Source organism: Dipodomys merriami, unplaced genomic scaffold (genome assembly GCF_024711535.1).
Source record: "Dipodomys merriami isolate MVZ:Mamm:240054 unplaced genomic scaffold, mDipMer1.0.p SCAF_15, whole genome shotgun sequence".
NCBI classification, from domain to species: domain Eukaryota; kingdom Metazoa; phylum Chordata; class Mammalia; order Rodentia; family Heteromyidae; genus Dipodomys; species Dipodomys merriami.
Window position 1 is genome coordinate 33,298,428 of NW_027202826.1, and position 19,567 is coordinate 33,317,994.

At 40.7% G+C, this 19,567-nt stretch overlaps 1 protein-coding gene across 1 annotated transcript; it reads right to left on the reverse strand.

Moving 5' to 3' along the window:
• Window positions 1-9,923: 9,923 nt before the first annotated feature.
• Window positions 9,924-19,043, reverse strand: Il21 (interleukin 21). Its single transcript, XM_070022057.1, has 5 exons — window positions 18,895-19,043; window positions 18,754-18,789; window positions 11,924-12,079; window positions 10,261-10,338; window positions 9,924-10,169 (listed from the first exon to the last, which is right to left on the reverse strand). The coding sequence occupies exons 1-5, from the start codon at window positions 19,039-19,041 to the stop codon at window positions 10,131-10,133; spliced, it is 456 nt and encodes a 151-aa protein (XP_069878158.1). The 5' UTR covers window positions 19,042-19,043; the 3' UTR covers window positions 9,924-10,130.
• Window positions 19,044-19,567: the final 524 nt, after the last annotated feature.

Consider the following 19,567-nt stretch of genomic DNA (forward strand, 5'->3'; position numbering starts at 1 on the left):
CTTTTCTTTTTTTGATCTCAATGCCTGCTGCCCTACACATTAGACTGCCAAAAAGTTAGGCAAAAAGGCCATGCAAGTTTTATTTTGTGTTCATTTTTACTGGTGGTGACTTCCTGAAAAAGAAGACTCAAAGAAGCAAACATGTTTGGGAACTTACATGCAATTTTTAACCAAGATCAATACATTGTGGAGATCTGAGAAGAAAAAGAAAAGGACTGTTAGGTTGGGAGCTTTGAGAAGGTAAATACTTTGGGGAAATTAAAAGGAGATAAATACTGCCCAGTACAGTTCATTTGTGGGGGTCTAATCAGGTGCTGGCCTTTGTTTTTCTCAAGGTCACCAAATTTCCTTGGGAGAGGGGTTTCTCAGGAGTGTCTGTGCTTAGTCAGGTAAGTAAAGATCTGTGGGGGATGGGAGGCATGGCTCAGTTGGTAGAACGCTAGCAATGAACCAAAGCGTCAAGTACTGAGTTCAAATCTCAGGCTTGAACTGAAAAAGAAAAGAAAAGGCTTGTGTGTGGCAGGGGCATTGTTCCTTCTGTATCTGTTGAAACTCAAGTGGCTTGCTCAGAATAAGCCTGAAGTCACAAAGGAGAATTTCAGGGTCACATATTCTGTCCCCTTCAAAAGAAGCAAAAATACTAATGAAGTGCCTACCTACAGCTGGTAGCATGTGCTGTCCCTATTGATGACATGCTGGGGGGAATATGGAAAGATCAGTCTTTTGGCACACCTGCTTTGTATCTCTAGCGCCGTTGAGTGAGAAAGTGAACAGCCCTATCACGTTAGCCTGAAAAGCTGAATGGAAGCTGGTCTCCTGGATACTGATTTGTGCCATAATAACCAACAGGTGTGTTAATTGTACGCTTGTTTCATTTCTAGCAATCCAGACTTGTTACAGGAGTAATGGTGATGCTAGCTAAAATGTCTCCAGTGTGGCATCTGTAAACCACCCCCCCACTTGCTCTCCCTCTTTGGTACTGGTCCCAGAGCTTCAATTCAGAGCCTGAGTGCTGTCCTTGAGCTTTTGTGCACAAAGCTATCACTCTACCACTTGAACCACAGCTCCACTTGTGAGTTGTTGGAGTTAATTGAGTCTCACAGACTTTACTGCCTGGCCTGCTTTTGTACCACGATCCTCAGATCTCAGCCTCTTTAGTAACTAGGATTAAAAGTATGAACCACTGGCACCTGGTGCACACTGGGTTTTTATTAGTCACTAAGGCATAAATTGTGACTGTTCTTTAAAAAATGTAAATAGAGATCACATTCCCTATTCTAGACACTAGAAATCCTCTACACATTGATGAATCATTCATAGGCTCACCTGTTTCAAGCGTCAACAGCTTGATGTTATTTTTCTTTAAAGGCACATCTATAAACACATGCTCACACAAGCATCATACTAAGATTTCTTCTGAATTTGCATCACGTTCTTTGCAGCTACTGCTGCACTTGCTTCTGGCCACACTGTTCGGCTCACCATCGTCTTCTGAGCCTTAGCTTCTGTATACCATGGGCAGCTGGAGGGCTTCTGACGGGTAGCACTATCTGTGGTCAGATTCTACTCTGCATCCTCTATCTGGAGGGCTGTACCATCCTTCAGACCATCTGGGAATAACTGAGCCCCTCAGGAAGCCTGTGGCAACATCTAGAGTCCTATTATATTGTCACACTTAGGGGAAAGAGGGACAGTGGGCATCTAGGTAGTTAAGGTGAGGACACTGTTATGCATTCTATAAGGCATAAAAACACCTAAAACAAATAATGATCTTCTCCAAAACATCAGTAGTGCCAAATTTGATATATTCCCTTCTAGTAATTTCTCCAAGTTCTTTAGTCTGAAGTTTAAAGGTCTCTCTTCCTAGGACCACTGTCTAATACGTTGAAAGTGGTTAGCATAGTGTCTGGTACATAGTATGTATTTGGTAATGATTGGAGGCTTTGCTTGATTGGTGCTATTCTGGCCTTTGAAAACAATTGGTAAGTTAGATGTATTTATTTGTTTGTTTGTGTATTTATTTGATGCCAGTCCTAAGGCTTGAACTCGGGGCCTAGGTGCTGCGCTTTTGTGCTCAGGCTAACACTCAGCCACAGCTCCACTTCTGGCTTTTTAGTAGTTAAGTGGAAGTAAGAGTCTCACAGGCTTTTCTGCTCAGGGCTGGCTTCAAACTGTGATCCTCAGATCTCAGCCTCCTGAGTTGCTGGGATTGCAGGTGGGAGCCACCAGCACTCAGTGAACTTACTACTTTTTAATCACAGTAAAGCTTCTCTGCAAGACAAAACAGATGTCACACTCTTAAATCTGTCCATAGCCAACATTACAAACAACTTGAGAAATGCTGTTGTCATCCAGCTTTTACTCACAACTCCTACTCTAGTTCCCTGACCCATCCTTGCCCCTTCACTCCCTCACCCCCTCTGCTCTCCCATTCATCCCCGAATAAAATGCCTCAGTGGCTCCCCCTACCGTTTCGGATGAACTTCAGATTCCTTCATCTGTGAGGCCCTTTCCTGTTGAGCCCCTGCTCCCTGCTCTCCAGGGCCTTCTTGGTGTGGGCACAGTGCTGGTTCACACCTCTGTGCTCTTTCCACACTCCAGATTCTCAAATACGACTCCCCACGCTCCAGCCCTGGCCTAGACAAACCTGTTCCTTTAGTGTCTACTTCTCCAGAAAGACTTCTCTACTTCCCAGGCTCCAATCGTAGCTTTTATTTATTATTATCTGTATTCACTGAAGTCCACAAATATTGGTTGTTGTTGTTGTTATTGTTGTTGTGCTGGGTTTGAACGCTGTGCCTCACACTTGTTAAGGCAGGTGCTCTACTCCAGCCCTTTTTGGCACTGGTTATCTTTGAGATAAGGTCCTACTTTCTGCCCAAGTGCATGCCTAGATAGCAGTCTTCCTATTTTCATACCTCTCACTAGCTGGGATGACAGACACATGTCACTGTACCCAGCTATTGGTTGAGAAGTCTTGAGGGTATGCCTGGGGAGTAGCTAGAACCTACTGAGTTCTAGAATTATAGGTATGAGCCACCCATGCCTAGCAGTTTTCTTAAAGTTAATAGACTTTAAAAAAAATACTTTTCTTTCCTTATGAATTCTCTTGATTTTTTTTCAATACTGAAGTTTGAACTCTGGGACTTGAACATGCTAGGAAGTTGCTCTGCCACTAATTTGTGTCACACCCTTTACCCTTTTGGTTTTAGGTTTTCAGATAGGATCTCACTTTTTATCCAGTGCCAGGCTCAGACTGAGGCCTTCTACTTGTGCCCACTCTTAAGTTCCTAACATAACAAGTGTGCACTACCATGCCCAGCTTTTATTGAGATGAGGATCTTGCTAAATTTTGTGGCTTCAAACCATTACCCTCTTGATGACCCTAGGCAATATAACCTACGGAATGGCATTTACAAATGCATTTACTGCCTTCTCCCTAGTACTTCCTAATCTATCATATGATTAATCATGGATTATTTAGAAATCTGTTTCTTAAGTTTCCAAATAGTTTTAGCTTATCTAGGTTCATGACTTTGAATTTAATTTCATAATTTTAAAATATTTATACTTTAAGATCTTGAATTTTTTCTTTTCAAATATATTGAGACATATATTAAAGCTGAGGACATATGGCCTATGTTTTTAATTTTTTTATTATTCCTATGATCTGTCCCTTTTTTTTGCCAGTCCTGGGGCTTGAACTCAGGGCACCATCCCTGAGTTTCTTTTGCTCAAGGCTAGTCTTCTACCACTGAGCCAGCCTTTTCTGTGGTAGTGAGGAATCTAACCCAGGGCTTCATGAATGCTAGACAAGCACTGTACCACTAAGTCACATTCCCAGTCCTGGTCTGTCTTAATGAGTGTTCCGTGTGCACTCTAAAAGAATGTGTATTTTAGCCAGGCGCTGGTGGCTCACACCTGTAATCCTAGCTACTCAGGAGTCTGAGATCTGAGGATCACAGTTCAGAGCCAGCCCGGGCAGGAAAGTCTGTGAGACTCTTATCTCCAATAAAACCACTAGAAACCTGGAAGTGGCACTGTGGCTCAAGTAGTAGAGTGCTCACCTTGAGCTGAAGAGCACAGGGACACTGCCCAAGCCCAGAGTTCAAGCCCCATGACTGACAAAAAGAAAAAAGAAAGAAAAAGAAAAGAATGTGTATTTTGAAGTCACTGTGTAGTTTAGATTGGGGGGGAGTGATAAAAGGATTTAATTTGTTAATTCAAGTGCTCAAACCTCAAATCTTTCTTCTGTGAACTAGAAGTGTTGTAAAGACTTCTTTTGTTAAGTAGTTGTACAAAGGGGTATCCATTTACCGTGTCAGTTTATCAGTACAATGCCTCTTGATCAATGTCTCCCTTCCTCCATTCTTTCCCATCTCTCCCTCCCCCTACTCCTCCCCTCAGGTTGCCTGGCTCCATTTTGACATCTGTACATTGAATATTGGGGTTGTATTTGCCCAGCCTTCCTTCCATTCAGGGAGGCCAAGGTTGTAGGAGAGATTCACATGTGGATGATTGTCATGCAAAAACTTTTGAAGTGGTACTGAGTCAAAATTCAGCACAAACTATTGTCACTAGAGGCAAAAAAAAAAAAGTCTCAAAATAAGTTTCTACAACATCAAAGGGATAATCACTGTACAAGGTGTTTCTCATACCTTAATTCATTTTATTTTTTTTTTGGGGGGGGGGGTCCGGTCATGGGGCCTGAACTCTGGGCCTGGGCACTGTCCCTAAGCTCTTCAGCTCAAGGCTAGCACTCTACCACTTGAGCCACAGCTCCACTTCCAGCTTTTTTCTTATGTGGTGCTGAGGAATCGAACCCAGGGCCTTGAGCATGCAAGGCAAGTGTTCTACCACTGAGCCACCTTCCCAGCCCAGTTTATTTTATTTTTGTGAGCATTCTATGACCTCAGAAAGAGCTTCCCAATTATTTCACAGATTTAGAAAAAATTGACAGGTGCTGGTGGCTCATGCCTGTAACCCTAGCTATTCAGGAGGCTGAGATCTGAGGATCATGGTTCAAAGCCAGCCCGAGCAGGAAAGTCTGTGAGACTTTTATCTCCAATTAACCAACAGAAAACAGGAAGTAGAGCTGAGTCTCAAAGTGGTTAGAGCACTAGCCTTGAGCAAAAAAGCTCAGACACAGGCAGGCGCTGAGTTGAAGCTAAATAAGTAACCACTACTGGGTTCAAGGACCTCTGGAGAAAACCTAACTGGATTAAATTCCCTTTACCAAGAGAGAGTAGCCAGACATTCCTCCTGTTTGAGGACCTCTGAAGTCTTTCTCAGAGGATCATGTGTAAGGAATCTTGCAGCTAATATGCTCCTGAGCAGGTCCAAATATTCCATTCTCCTTCACACTGAATTCCGAAGATCCAGGAGGAAATGGTTTTCCTGGCCCTCAAGTTGCTTTTAAAACTGGTGTAAATAGTGAAAATCTGGTTTTTGTTGTTGTTGTTTTTAGTCTCAGGACTGAAAGAGGCAAAAAGCCTTAAGATTTTATCATGTGTTTTTGCTAGGTCTTTTATGAAACATAGGAGTCTCTATGTGCATTGCTTCAGCAGGTGGCAGCACATCATCTGCTTTTAAAGATACACTCCTAGGAGTATGCACACTGAGAAGCTTCTGCTAGAAATAGAATGGGGGCATTGGTAGTATAAAGGTCAATGTTGATGTGGCTGGGATGAACCATGAATAGATTCAAAGTCATGTGGAACAAAAGTTGTGGGAGAGGTAAAAATGCAGGTGCTGAACAGGTCAAGGTCCTTAAGAGGCTGACAGAAGTTAGGCAGGGAAGATCACACCTGTAATCCCAGCTACTAGGGAGGCTGAGATCTAAGGATTGAGGTTCAGAGCCAGGCTGGACAGAAAAGTCTGTGACATCCTTGTTTCCAATTAACCAGCAAAAATCCAGAAGTGGAGTTGTGGCTCGAGCGGTAGAGTACCAGCCTTGCGTAAAAAAGCCAAGTAAGAGTGTGAGGCCCTGAGTTCAAGTCCCAGTACTGGCACTAAGAGACTGGCATGTGGGAATCCACGCTTGGGTACTGAAGTCACCTTGGATGATGACAGCGAACAAACCTAAGTCCCCAGTAAACATAGATTCCTGCCCAGTAGGTGAGACTCTGTCATAGTAAGAGGGCAGAGGAGCTGGACGGGAAGCACTTGCATGCAGGAAGGAGTTGCGGCACAGGAGTGGGTGTGCAGTGATGGAAGCGGGCCTGGGGGAGAAATACCTGCCGCTCCTTCTAGCTGTGCACTGTGGGAGGGCTGAGAAGGAAGTGCTGGGCTGTGGCTGGCACAGAACACGGACAGGTGTATTTTAGGGGCAGCAGGCAATGAGAGAAGATGATCTTTGCCACAGACCTGCAAAAACTAGATGCTCCAAGGAACTTAAAAATTATCTTTAGCCAGATGCTGGTGGCTCATGCCTGTAATCCCAGCTCCTCGGAGGCTGAAGTCTGAGGATTGCAATTCAAAGCCAGATCAGGCAGAAAAGTTCTTGATACTCTTATCGCCAATTAACCACCAAAAAAGCCTGAAGTGGAGCTGTGGCTCAAGTGGTACAGCGACACAGTCTTCAACAAAAGAGGCGTAGGGACAGTGCGCAAGTCCAAGCCCCAGGACCAGCACAAAAAGAAAAAAAAAATCTTTAATTTTCTGCCAGGATTATTAGACCAGGGTGCCAGAGAATCACCAAAGACAAATGTACTGACTAGATAGTCTTTAATGTGATCAGGTCTTAAATATGCCATGAACATAAACATGGAAAACCAAACATACAATAAATAATCATTAAATTATAATGTACATGGTTTATATTAAAACTAAATCCTCAGATGCAAATGTAAATACAGTTGTAGAACAATAACATAGAGTAATAATGCTATAATATTATACAAGTGCCCCAAAATGACACTTTCAGTTGAAATAGCAATTGTCTAAAAACTCCCATACTCCCATTACTTACAGCAATTTTTGTCTCCTTCCTTCCTTCCTTTCTTCTTTCCATCTTTCTTTTCCTTTCTTTCCTTAATTTCTTCCCCTCTTTCAGAACATTTTCTTTATCCTTCAGTAAGTGTTGCTACAAGTACTACTGAAATAATATTAAGCAACTGAACATCAGACTCAGAACAAAGTTTTACTCAGAAGAATAGTCAGATGTTCCCAGAAGAGTACCCAGCAGTTAACAGATTCACAGCCATACAAAGTTCTAAAAAATGCAGAATTGACTTTAGAGATTAAAATATTCAGCACCCTTGTTGTACAAATAAGAAAATAGAAGCCCCAAAAGTTTAAGCTAGTGAACACAGTTTTACATCCAAAAGTATTTCCCATCTCTCCGCCCACAGGTAAACAGTGATAGTTATGGGTTTCCTCATGTCACTTTCTTTTAAATTTTTATTTTATCTGTAAGTAGTTTCACAAAGGAGTTGCTATCAACAAGATAATATATGAATACACTATCCCTTTTAAGAACTCACTAAGTCATGAACAGAGAAGTGGGGACGGGAGCTATTCAAGTCTCAGTCAGCTTGTTGATGTAAAGCATTCTTAGATGGGGGTGGGATCCTTAATGGATGTTTTAACTACTGGGCTTTTAGCCAATGTCCCCAATAAATTATTTTACTCTTCAGAAAAGTAGAGACAGTAGTCTGGTCAAAAGATTAAAAAGATTTCTAACCAACACAGCAACATAAATACATTATTTTAACTATCAGATCATCATGTCAAGAAGTCCACAGGTAGAAAGCCAGAAACAAATTAGAGAGACTCTGTCTTTATGATGTCTAAAGCCCTGTGCCGTCATGCTTCTTTGCAACATTGTCAGCATCTGGGCCGGCACCATGTGACATGTGGGCAGGATCATATGCATGATGGCGTCAGTAGGCACGTGGCAGCATTATTCTATTGTAATAACACATTTAAGATTTTTAAACAAAAACACCATGCTCCTGAGATTCATTGAGGTTTAATTAAATAATATATCTTCACTACACCTTTTAGAGCTATAAATTAAGTCTGAATTTGTTTTTGAACCACTTTTAAGTAGACAGGTCTTCTTTGCAGAGCATAACACATTTTCCATCCCATATCCTCTTACACACTCAGATCCATTTTAACACTAAGAAACAGTGAAATAGCTTATACCAGTTGAGAAAACGTTTACTACAGTTTTAGTTTCTTATCTGGAATTGACATGAAGTGGCCGAGCACTGTTTTTACCAGCCATGATTGAAAGACTGCAGTGTTTAAGCAAAAATCTGCTCTAAGCTGGGACAGGACACTTCCTGGCCTCTCAATTTGCCTTCTAACTTTGATTTTATATAGTTGATTAAATTTGTTTATGGACAGCATGCACAACAAGTGATTAAAATACAAACAGGGTTTGGAATGTCTTCATCGTGGTAATTTTGTTTTAAGAAAAAGAAAAGGGCCAGGCTCTATAATCCTAGATACTCAGGAAGCTGAGATATGAGGATCATGGTTCAAAGTCAGCCTAGGCAGGAAAGTTCATGAGACTCTTACCTCCAATTAACCACCAGAAAACTAGAAGTGGCTCTATGGCTTAAAGTGGTAGAGCACAAGCTTGTAGCCAAAATGCCCAGTTCCTAAGTTCAAGCCCCATGACCGACAAAAAATGAAAGGAAGGAAAGAAGTCAAGCACTAGTGGCTCATCCCTATAATCCCAGCTGAGTAGGAAGGATCATGATTGGAATTCGGCCCAGGAAAGAAAGTCCATGAGACTATTATCTACAATTAACTACTAAAACTAGCCAAAAGTGGAACTGTGGGTCAAGTGGTAAAGTGCTAGCCTTGAGCTCAAAAGCACAGAGACAGTGGTCAGGCCCTGAGTTCATGCCCAAGAACAGGCACAAGAAAGAAAAAAAGAGGAAGGAAGGAAGGAAGGAAGAAAGGAAGGAAGGAAGGAAGGAAGGAAGGAAGGAAGGAAGGAAGGAAGGAAGAAAAGGAGGGAGGGAGGGAGGGAGGGAGGGAGAGAAGGAAGGGAAGGGAAAGGGAAAGAAAAAGAGAGGAAGGAAGGAAGGAAAGAAAGAAAGAAAGAGATGCTATGCTCATAATATGCCCCTAACAATTTTAGAAGGCAGCCAAATATTTTTAATCTCTATTTTAAGCTTAGGAGACTCCCTAGTATGTCCCTCTATAGTTTTAAGTTACCATTTTTACCAGCTTAAAATGTTAGCTTATGAAGGGACATGAGGTTGGGCAGAGGTAATATTAAATCCACATTCCTAGACTACTTTAATGACCAACAAAGACAGTCTATTCTGTAAATAAGTTCATGTATATTGAATTTAAATATTTTGATAAACCTAATAGAAAAGACCTTTTTTTAGTAATCTGATGAAGCTAGCCCCCTAGAACATAAATAAGTTACACATTTAGATGTTAGACATTCTGGGATTAAAAAGTAGATTCTTCAGATGAAAGCTTGTAAATACTCAGTTTTCATTTTCTTGCAAAAATAAAGATTGCAATTTTTCATTGTGAGCTGCTGCTTCCATATTTTTAGCTTGAATGAAGGTATGCACCTTTTAAGTTAGGATCCTAATAGACTTATCGAAGACCAAGGCTAACATAAAAATCAATAAATTTCCACACAGGATTTTTGCATAAATTTTTTAGCCTTAAGCATGGTACCTATGGTATACTCCTGTAATCCTAGCTACTCAAGAGGCATAGATCTGAAGATCCCACTTCAAAGCCAGGCCAGGCAGGAAAATCCATGAGACTCTAACCTCCAATGAATCAGTAAGTGGAGATGTGGATCAAGTGGGAGAGCACTAACCTGAACACAAAGCTCAGGCCCTGAAATTCAATCCCCAGGACTTGCACCCCGCCCCCCCAAAAATGTATATTTCTCATACAATCAAAAATGGTCCATAACAAAAATGGTCCAGCTGATTAGAAAGTTTTTTCCAAAATGACCAAACAGCATAAAGTATCATATCATAATTGGAGAGAGAATCCTAACTTTGCATACTTTTCTGTGATTTTTTTTTCCATCATGAATACATTGGACTTCTCTGCTTGGAATAAGAGAGGTGAGTTTCAGGCTGTGTTAGAGTCTGTAGTATAGTGTCCAACTGCAGTGAAATCCCCAACCATCTTCACGCCCCACGGCTCCCGGACAGACGCTGGTGAATCATCTGCAGAAAGAGCACACTGTGAGCAAACTCAACCCAGAAGCAACCCAGACAAAGAGGAAATAGGAAAGCAAGCATAACGTAAGATAGTTACCTTTTGGAGAAGAGATTTCAGTCTTTCGAGGAATTCTTTGAGGGGTTTTTTCTCATAAGAATCACATGAAGGACATGTCTAGAAATCAATGAAGAGGTAACATTCTTTTTTTTAAAAAAAATCCCTAATGCATAAAATGTTCATTTAAATTTTACTTTTCCAACTAAAGACATAAATCACATTCACCAAAAAAAATCTGGAAAAGTACATAAAGTCATTCTGGAAGTAATGTTGCAAATTGCTTGCGATCACGCTGCAGTAGGGCATCACTGCAGTGTTTTCATGCAGATACTACCATTGGCTTATTTTTTTATTTCTTTAAAAAAAAAATCTGTGCCTGTCGTGGACTTGAACTTGGGGCCTGGGTGCCGTCCCCAAGCTGCTTTTGTTCATGGCTAGCACTCTACCACTTGAGCCACAGCGCCATTGCCAACTTTTTTAGTAGTTAATTGGACACAAGAGTCTCATGGACTTTCCTGCTTGGATTGGCTGCAAACCCTGATCCTCAGATCTCAGCCTCCTAAGTAGTTAGGATTACAGGTCTGAGCCACAAGCACCCAGCTTTATACTTTCCTTTTTTGCATTTGTCATATCACAAGCATTTCCTAAGTGAGAGTTATTCTTTCAGCTGCTCACTAGGCAGACATTGGGAGGATGGTACTTAGAGACAGGCCAGGCAACGTCACTGAGAATCCTCCCATCGCAACAAATAAGCCACCTGTGGTAGATCCCACTGTAATCCTAGCTGCATGTTCCAAGGTGAGCCCTAGAAGCTATATGAAAAATAACTAGAGCCAGAAGTCCTACAGGGTGTGAGTCAAGATGTATAGAGTGCATGCCTAGCAAGCATGAGGCTGTGAGTTCAAACCCCAGTCTAGTAAGCATGAGGCCCTGAGTTCAACCCCATATATACATATATATGTATATATGAGTATGTATATATACACACATTGGGGTACTAATGTATATATTAATATATAGTGAAATGCTATATATTAATACATGTGTATATATGTATATACAACATATATATATATATATATGTATATGTACACACACAAACTTTCCAGTCAAGTAGTGGGGCCTACATGCTTAAATTCAAATATTGACTCTGCTGTTGTCTCTTGTAGGCTTATTCCTTGTTAGCAAACTTAAGATCTAGCTCCTATTAATAAGAATGCAAGTATAGATAATGAGAGGAAAATATTCCTGCTTTTGTGCTGGTACTAGGGCTTAAACTCATGTAGACAGTTGGCTTTTTGCTCAAAGCTGCTGGTGCTCTACTACTTGAGTCCTGCCTTACTTCAGGAAAATACTTTTTAACTAATAATTGGATTCTCTTTCTAATGAGTTCTTCCCTTGAGAACTAGCATTATTGTATGTTAGCTGCTATGGACTATTAACAAATTCTTACTGAGTTACTGAGCAGTTACTTGAAAGTCTCAAGTTTGTGGATAGAGAGAGGTGACTTCATTTCTCAAAATGTGCTAGGTGTGATTAAGTATAGCAGGTATAACTAACTGTTCAGGAAGAGACCAGGCACTCTGTATGTGTATGTGTGTGTGTACAATGATAAATACATTCCATTATAATAAATAAATACAAGATAGATGATACATAATGGTTCAATATAAATAAGCTAGATGACAAATGACAATCTTACAAGTTTTTGTTTCTCTCTCTGCCCTGCTTTTGTCGGAGGTAGTTTCCTCTTCAGCTGTTGGATGAATCCTTGGATTATCTTCCCATTTTCTCCTTTATCTGCTGCCTTAAGTTTGGCCTTCTGAAAACATGAGAAAGCTGACTGCTCACAGTGTCCCTGAAAGAGAAATCAGCAGTATCCATGTTCATGGAAGTTCTTCAGAAGGTTGAAAATGACGTATGGTGTCTTGGATCACGAGGATCACCTAAATTTCAACAGATGAGTTTATCTTTGACAATAAAAGATGAGAGATCCTGCATGTCAGTCAATCTTCCCTTGACTTAGGGAAAATGGGACCTTTCCCTGCTCCTCAGAGAGGAGAAAAAAAGCAACCTTTTTCTTCCTAAGTCTGTATCATCTTGAGATTTGAGTAGAGGCATGGTCTTCACAGAGATTTTTGTTGTTTTTGTTTGGTACTGGGGATCAGACCTAGGGCCTCATCTCTACTAGCCTAGCACTGTACTGAGCCACATTCCCAACCTGACTTTTGTGCTTCCTAAGAGAGACTTATTTTGGTTAAAGAACACATGTGCTAGATTATGAAGTTGTACTATGGCTGGTGGCACCATTGGGTAAGCTAGGCTGTAGCATGATTAAGACTCTTTTTCAGGAAGTGGAGGTGTAGTTTAAATGATAGCACACCAACCCTGAGTGGAAAAAAACAAGTAAGAGTGCAAGAGCCTGAGTTCAAGGCCCCGTACTAACTGATACACACACAAAGACTAAGAATTTTTTTCAGATTGATTGTACTACAGCATAAACATACGTGGAGATGTAAAAATGAAATTCTTCCCCCTGTAGTACTAATATCAGCTAATACTTATAAGAATCTTTTTCATTAATTGCTGTTTCTGTCATGTACGTAAGTCATACAGCCCCAAACATACTGTCATATGATTAGCAAGTGCTAAATACATATTTACAAACTCAAAAGATGAGATAAATGAGATAAATTCCCTCATTTGGGGAAAAGAAATGGGTACCTGCCTCTAGAAAATGTCATTTTCTAAGATTCAATGCATTTTCTTTGAGCTATGCATGACTTCTATAAAATCCTATATATATGTTCAGGTTAGTTAGGGTAGGGTTCTATAGGAATCAAACAGTCAAAGAATGTAATGTAAGATTTATCCAACCAAATGGGAGTGCATTCCTGTTGGCAAGAATAGTGTCTCAGGGCATGGAGAAGTGGAGAGAACATGGATCCAACACTTCAATCCTTGTTTGACCAACTACTGACTAAAGAATAAGCCAAAACCACCAGACACTAGTGACACATGCCTGTAATCCTAACTACTCAGGATGCTGCAGCCTGAGGATCAAGGTTCAAAGCCAGCCAAAGTCTATGAGACTTTTTTTTTGTCGGTCCTGGGGCTTGAACTCTGGGCCTGAGCGCTGTCCCTCGGCTCTTCAGCTCAAGGCTAGCGCTCTACCACTTGAGCTACAGCGCCATTTCCGGTTTTCTAGTGGTTTATTGGAGATAAGAATCTCATGGACTTTCCTTCCCGGGCTGGCTTTGAACCGTGATCCTCAGATCTCAGCCTCCTGAGTAGCTAGGATTACAGGCGTGAGCCACCACTGCCCCGCTCCATGAGACTCTTATCTCCAGCTAAATCCACCAAAAGCCAGAAGTTCAAGTGGTAGAGTGCCAGCCTTGTGAGAAAAAGCTAAGATATTAGAGAGTACATTAATATATATATATAATAACCCCAGTACTGGTGAAATATTATATGTATATTGTCTTAGTACTGGGACAATATGTGTGTTGTATATGTGTATACATATATGTGTTTATATGTAGGTATATATTTATACGTGTGTATATAAACATATGTGCACACATATACATATATATTCATACACATGTGTATGCATATATATAAAGCACAATTTAGACTAATAATCTAGGTTACTTTTATCCAAGATACTTTTTACTTTCAGCAAATGTGTACATGTGACACCCTCCCAAGCCCCCAAAAGTTGCCACACCTTCATTTCACTGAAGCTTCTATGTGATAACTGCCACTCACAATGCCACCCAGGAAAAACAAGGGCAGTACTGTATAGAACAATGTACCTGAGTCCCATCCTGGGTGGTGAGCTGAAAATAGCATCTAGCCTGCTTTGCATTTTCCAACCCCTGCGCTTACCTAATCTCGATGCCGATTAATAACTTGCATCCTTAAGACACAAACCCATCTGATTTGCTTTGCATATCAGACCACAAACTGAGAGCCGCGTGTCTGATTTCCCTATCTTGGGGCAGCCTGCTGTTCAAAAAGGCAAAGTGGTGTCCTTTCCATGTTTGCCAAAATGCTTATTTAATAGAAACTATTTATGAGTGTTAATTATAGCACATTTTTTTCCTTGAAAACCACATGTTCATGTTTGTTGAATTTTTTTTCTTTTCTCTTCTTTTTGACCACAACCGTCTTAACTTACTGGAAAAAAAATAATATTCAGATTTAAAGAGGTAAATTTTCCAGCTGAAACTGAAAACACATAACTGCTTCATCCGCGATGGTCTGAGAAACCAGCATTTCTCACAGAGGCTCCTTTTGCTGACTTCACATTTTCATGTGTATGTTGAAAGAAAATTAAGTTCCAGAGAAATGATGAACTCCCTGAGCCAATAATGCCAGGAATGCTGGCACTCACCCTGCGGGCCTGGCCATCTTCCCTACCTTCCCTGTCCTCCTGTGCTAGTTAATGGACAAGGATGTTTCATTTTCACACAAGGCCTACAGACCTGTACCTGGCAGTGCAGGCCAGGACTCATTACTGATGGATTTGATGGTAGATAGACATCAGAGGTGGCCTCCAAGGGGAATAGAAGCAGAAGAGCTGTCCCTACTAACTGCCCAGATGTGTGGAAGAGAATAGAAGGATTCGTCTTCATTCAAGCAGCTTCCAATGCTCTGCCACCCCAGAGGTTTACAAGATAGGATGGCCCATGTCTGTGTGTAGTGCTGAGAGCATGACCACCACTTTCCTTTGCAGAGCCTTGGTAACAGTGAATGCCAAAAGCAAGCCTTTGTCTCCTTCATCTTTGAACACCTGAGGATATGAGGAGGCGAGCTCTTTGCTAGTTTAGTAGGCTAGATGGAGCAGTGAGGAAGTCAAATCAAGGATGAAAAAAAAAACTACTCTTTAGCTAGAAAGTGCATCAGATGCTGCTTTTTGAAAACACACACATGGCCGGGTGCCGGTGGCTCACGCCTGTAATCCTAGCTACTCAGGAGGCTGAGATCTGAGGATCACGGTTCAAAGCCAGCCCGGGCAAGAAAGTCTGTGAGACTCTTATCTCCAATAAACCACTAGAAAACCGGAAGCGGCGCTGTGGCTCAAGCAGTAGAGCATTTGCCTTGAGCTGAAGAGCTCAGGGCCAGCACCCAAGCCCAGAGTTCAAGCCCCACAACCAACCAAAAAAAAAAAAAAAAGAAAGGAAGAAAGAGAAAGAAAGAAAGAGAGAGAGAGGAAGGAAGGAAGGAAGGAAGGAAGGAAAGAAGGAAAGAAGGAAGGAAGGAAAATACACACATGGCTTTGTTTTGCATTGAATACTTGAAATATGTATCTCCTTTAAAAAAAAAAAAAACCAAAGTCACTAGACACTAATGTTGAAAATGAGCTTTTTTTTTGTGGGTGGAGATGGGAAGGAAAAACTAGGAGAAAGGTACTCTTTACCTGACTTATGAACTTGTAACCCCTCTGTACCTCACCTTTATAAATAACAATAAAAATTTAATCTATTTTTAGCCAGGTGCAGTGACTCCCACCTGTAATCCTAGCTACTCAGGAGGTTGAGATCTGAGGATCACAATTCAAAGCCTGGGCAGGAAAGTCTGTGAGACACTTAGCACTAATGAATTGTCAAAAAGCAGGAAATGGAGCTGTGAATCAAGTGGTAGAGTACCCTAGCTCTGAGTTTAAACTCCAGTACTGGTACACGCCATACGTGCATGCACACACACACACACACACACACACACATATACACACACACACACACACATATACACACACACACACACACACACACACACACACACACACACACACAAAGGAAGCCATGGCCATTCACGGTATGATATCGAATTAACTGGACTCCATTACCTTGTCCCTATTTGCCCTCTAGCATACACTGGGTTTTAATCAGGGTTTTCTAGTGCAGCATTGCTGAAATAGTGGCTACATAGTTCTTTGTGGTCAGACCTGTCCTGGACATTCTAGAAGGTTTAGTAACATCCCAGGCCTCTACCTACCAGATGCCAGTACTCTCACCTACCCCAAATTTGCCAACAAAAAATTTCTCTAGACAATGTCAAATGTCAAATGTTCTCTGGTATGGGATACAGTCACAATAGTTTTGTTGTGGTGGTAGATGAAGGAGATGAGAATGCATGAGAGAAAGGAAAAGAGAGAAAGGAAGTGAAGGAAAGCCAGGGGAAAGATAGAAGAAGAAAGAGAGAGGAGGAGGAGAGGGGGGAAGGAGATGAGGGAGGGAGCGGAGGAGGAAAAAATTAGAAAGGCCTAGAGAAACTAATGAAAGCTCCTATAAAAATCCAACCTTTAAATAATTTTATTACAGATCCTCCTTAGATGTTAGCCCTAAAAAAGTTGGATAATGAAATTAAGTGAAAATTTAAATGAAAAAATGTAATTTGTTTACATTTCTGCCATGCAACCTCTACTATTTTTTTCCTTCTTGAGTTTGCCTGTCAGTGCAGCTCAAAGATCTTAGCTACACCTAGGGAGGGTAAAAGGGGAATCACAGAAATGGAGAGACAAGCCGGGCACAGGTGGCTCATGCATGTAGTCCTAGCTACTCAGGTGGCTGAGATCTGAAGATCACAGTTCAAAGCCAACCAGGACAGGAATATCTGTGAGACTCTGATCTCCAATTAGCCACCAGAAAACCAGAAGTAACGCTGTGGCTCAAGTGGTAGAGCACTTGTCTTAAGCTGAAGAGCTCAGGGACAGTGCCCAGGCCCAGAGTTCAAGCCCCACAACCGACAAAAGAGAAAAGGAAGGAAGGAAGGAAGGAAGGAAGGAAGGAAGAAAGGAAAGGAAGGAAGGAAGGAAGGAAGGAAGGAAGGAAGGAATGCAGGGACAAAGGGTGAACAAATGCAGCAGTGATACTCACTAAACACTATGTGGAAAATGAACTATACAATTTGGTATACAATTTGGAAACAGGAGGGAAAAACTGGGAGAGAGCAACAAGAGAAGGGGTAACATTGTCCAAAAAGAAATGTGTTATTTACCTGCCTTACATAAGTGTAGCCCCTCTGTATATCACATTTATATTAACAATAAACAATAAAAATGGTAAGAAAACCTACAGAAAAAAAAGATCTTCACTACAGTACTATAGCACTGCTTAGCTATGAATGGAAATATCACAGAGAGTTCCACTCATTTTACAGTTCAGTGAAAAAGTAACAGTGAAAAAGATAAAAAGATAAAAATCAAATAAAAGAAAAGATAAAAATCAAATAGCTATCAGAAAGTTTAAACTGTGAAACAAAATTCTTTCATTGACAAAGCATATGAAGAAGTAATCCAGTGGACCAACATTCATTAGAAAATGGGGTATTTTCTTATTTCTTACTTTGCAAACTGTAGACAGGCAGTAGCTAGAAAGCCCTAATTATAGTCATGAAACAACGTGCTTGAGATGCTGGAAAATCTATGTTTTGATAACTAAACACGTTAAGAAATATTCTCAGTTATTGGAAAAGTCCTTTCAATAAGTTAAATGTTCTACTTTCATTTTGGATGCTGCTTATTAGAAAAAACCTAGTAAATATGAGTGATTGTGTTCAGAGCTGGAGAGTAAATTTTAGAGTAAAGCAATAGTTGTGACTCATTCACTTTCTAAACTTTTACATCGAGTCATTTACCATAATTGTTTTCTTTGCAAACTATCTTCCTGAGTCTCACCCTTTGTGGCACCCTAATTACTGGTAGCACTTTCATAGTTATCCTAAATTATGCAATTAAAAGTCTGTAACAGTCAGAACAATTGCATTTCTACTCACACGGTCCCAGATCAGAATGAAGAAGTTACTGAAGGAAAAAGATCAGCAGGCACAACTCCTGAGATCTACTCTATGCCAATCCTCCTCAATTTAGGACTTGGATTTAAATGGCTACAGAGATGGGATTAGCTATTGAAAATGATCTTTTCAAAAACTTCACTGAAGCACCAAAACAACCGGACTCATGGAAGCGAGGTAGATGTCAATGATACTCAAAAGGGGGCTTTGATTTCTACACTCCTGTTGCTCTACTCTGTATTTATAATTCATTCATTCAAAGTGGTGGTGGTGTTTGTTTATTATTTCAAGGTCAATTCTGCCTTTAATGCATGCATCTTTTCTTGCTAAATAAGATTACAAGGGAAGTTTCATGCTGCTTAATGATTCTTAAAAGATCTTTCTTTAAAAACTGATTATAACACAAGTGTCTTATTTGTGTTCATTATTCTGTCTTCACATGCTACTTAAGAGTATACTTAGAACTCTCTGAAGATAAATACGTTATAAAGAATGTAACCTAGCATTTTATTGGTTGGTTGGTAAATCTATAAATATTTGACCAAAATAGAAGTAAATCTCTTACCAATGAAGTCTCCCCCAAAATTCACTGAAGTTAAGTGTATCCCTTAGTAATCATCTCATTAGACTTAAAATAAGTTAGACTTACAAGTGTATTCCTAACTATCCATCTTCTTAGACTCACAAATTTACATCAAATATGTTTTGAGAATTCAAGTCAACAAGTCTTACCTTTACATCTTGTGGAGCTGGCAGGAATTCAGAGTCCTAGAGCAAAAGAAAGTTGCAAGTTATTTTTATAAGCCCCAAAGTCACCTTTTCTATGAATTGAAAAATAAGATTTACATTCTTTTGTGACAAATGTGGTCTTACCAAGTCATTCACATAGTTTTTCAGCTGGTCAACAATGTCTATAAGTTGATTCATTCTGATCATGAGGCGGTCAGGCCTTGGGGAACTTGGCTTATGGGCCCCTGTTCCCAAGAAAATGACCATGAGACAGATAACTGTACTCTCCATGTTGCGTCTGCTCAGTACCAGTAGAGCGGGGCCTTGTTTCACTGTACAGGTTGTCACTATTTATTCATCCTTCAAGGAGAGGTAAAGCCCTCCCATTGCAGCCTGGAAATGTTTGTAAAATGGATGAATGTGAGTAACTCTTTTTTTCTTTTCCACTGGCTTAGGTGTGCGTGTGCTTGTGCTGCTGCGTGGGGGCAGGGATTAATGGAGTCTACGAAATGGGCTGCATCTGAGACAGGAAAAAGAGACACATGGGTGAATTCCAATTTTCAGCATGAGGCAAGAAGTGCATGTAGTAAATAGTTGGTGTTCTAAGACTTCAAAGGAATAAACACCAACACTTTGATCCCTGGCACCTTACCTGTTCCCTCCACAGTCATACGGGCACTGCAGTAATGAGTAACATGGCACTATGTGCCTTCATACAGGACTTTTTCTTGTGGTAATGACTGTCTTTTGATGGGGATCATTTTGTATTCCTTCATAAAGATAAGCAGAATGCAGCCTTCATAGTCAGTGTGTGTGT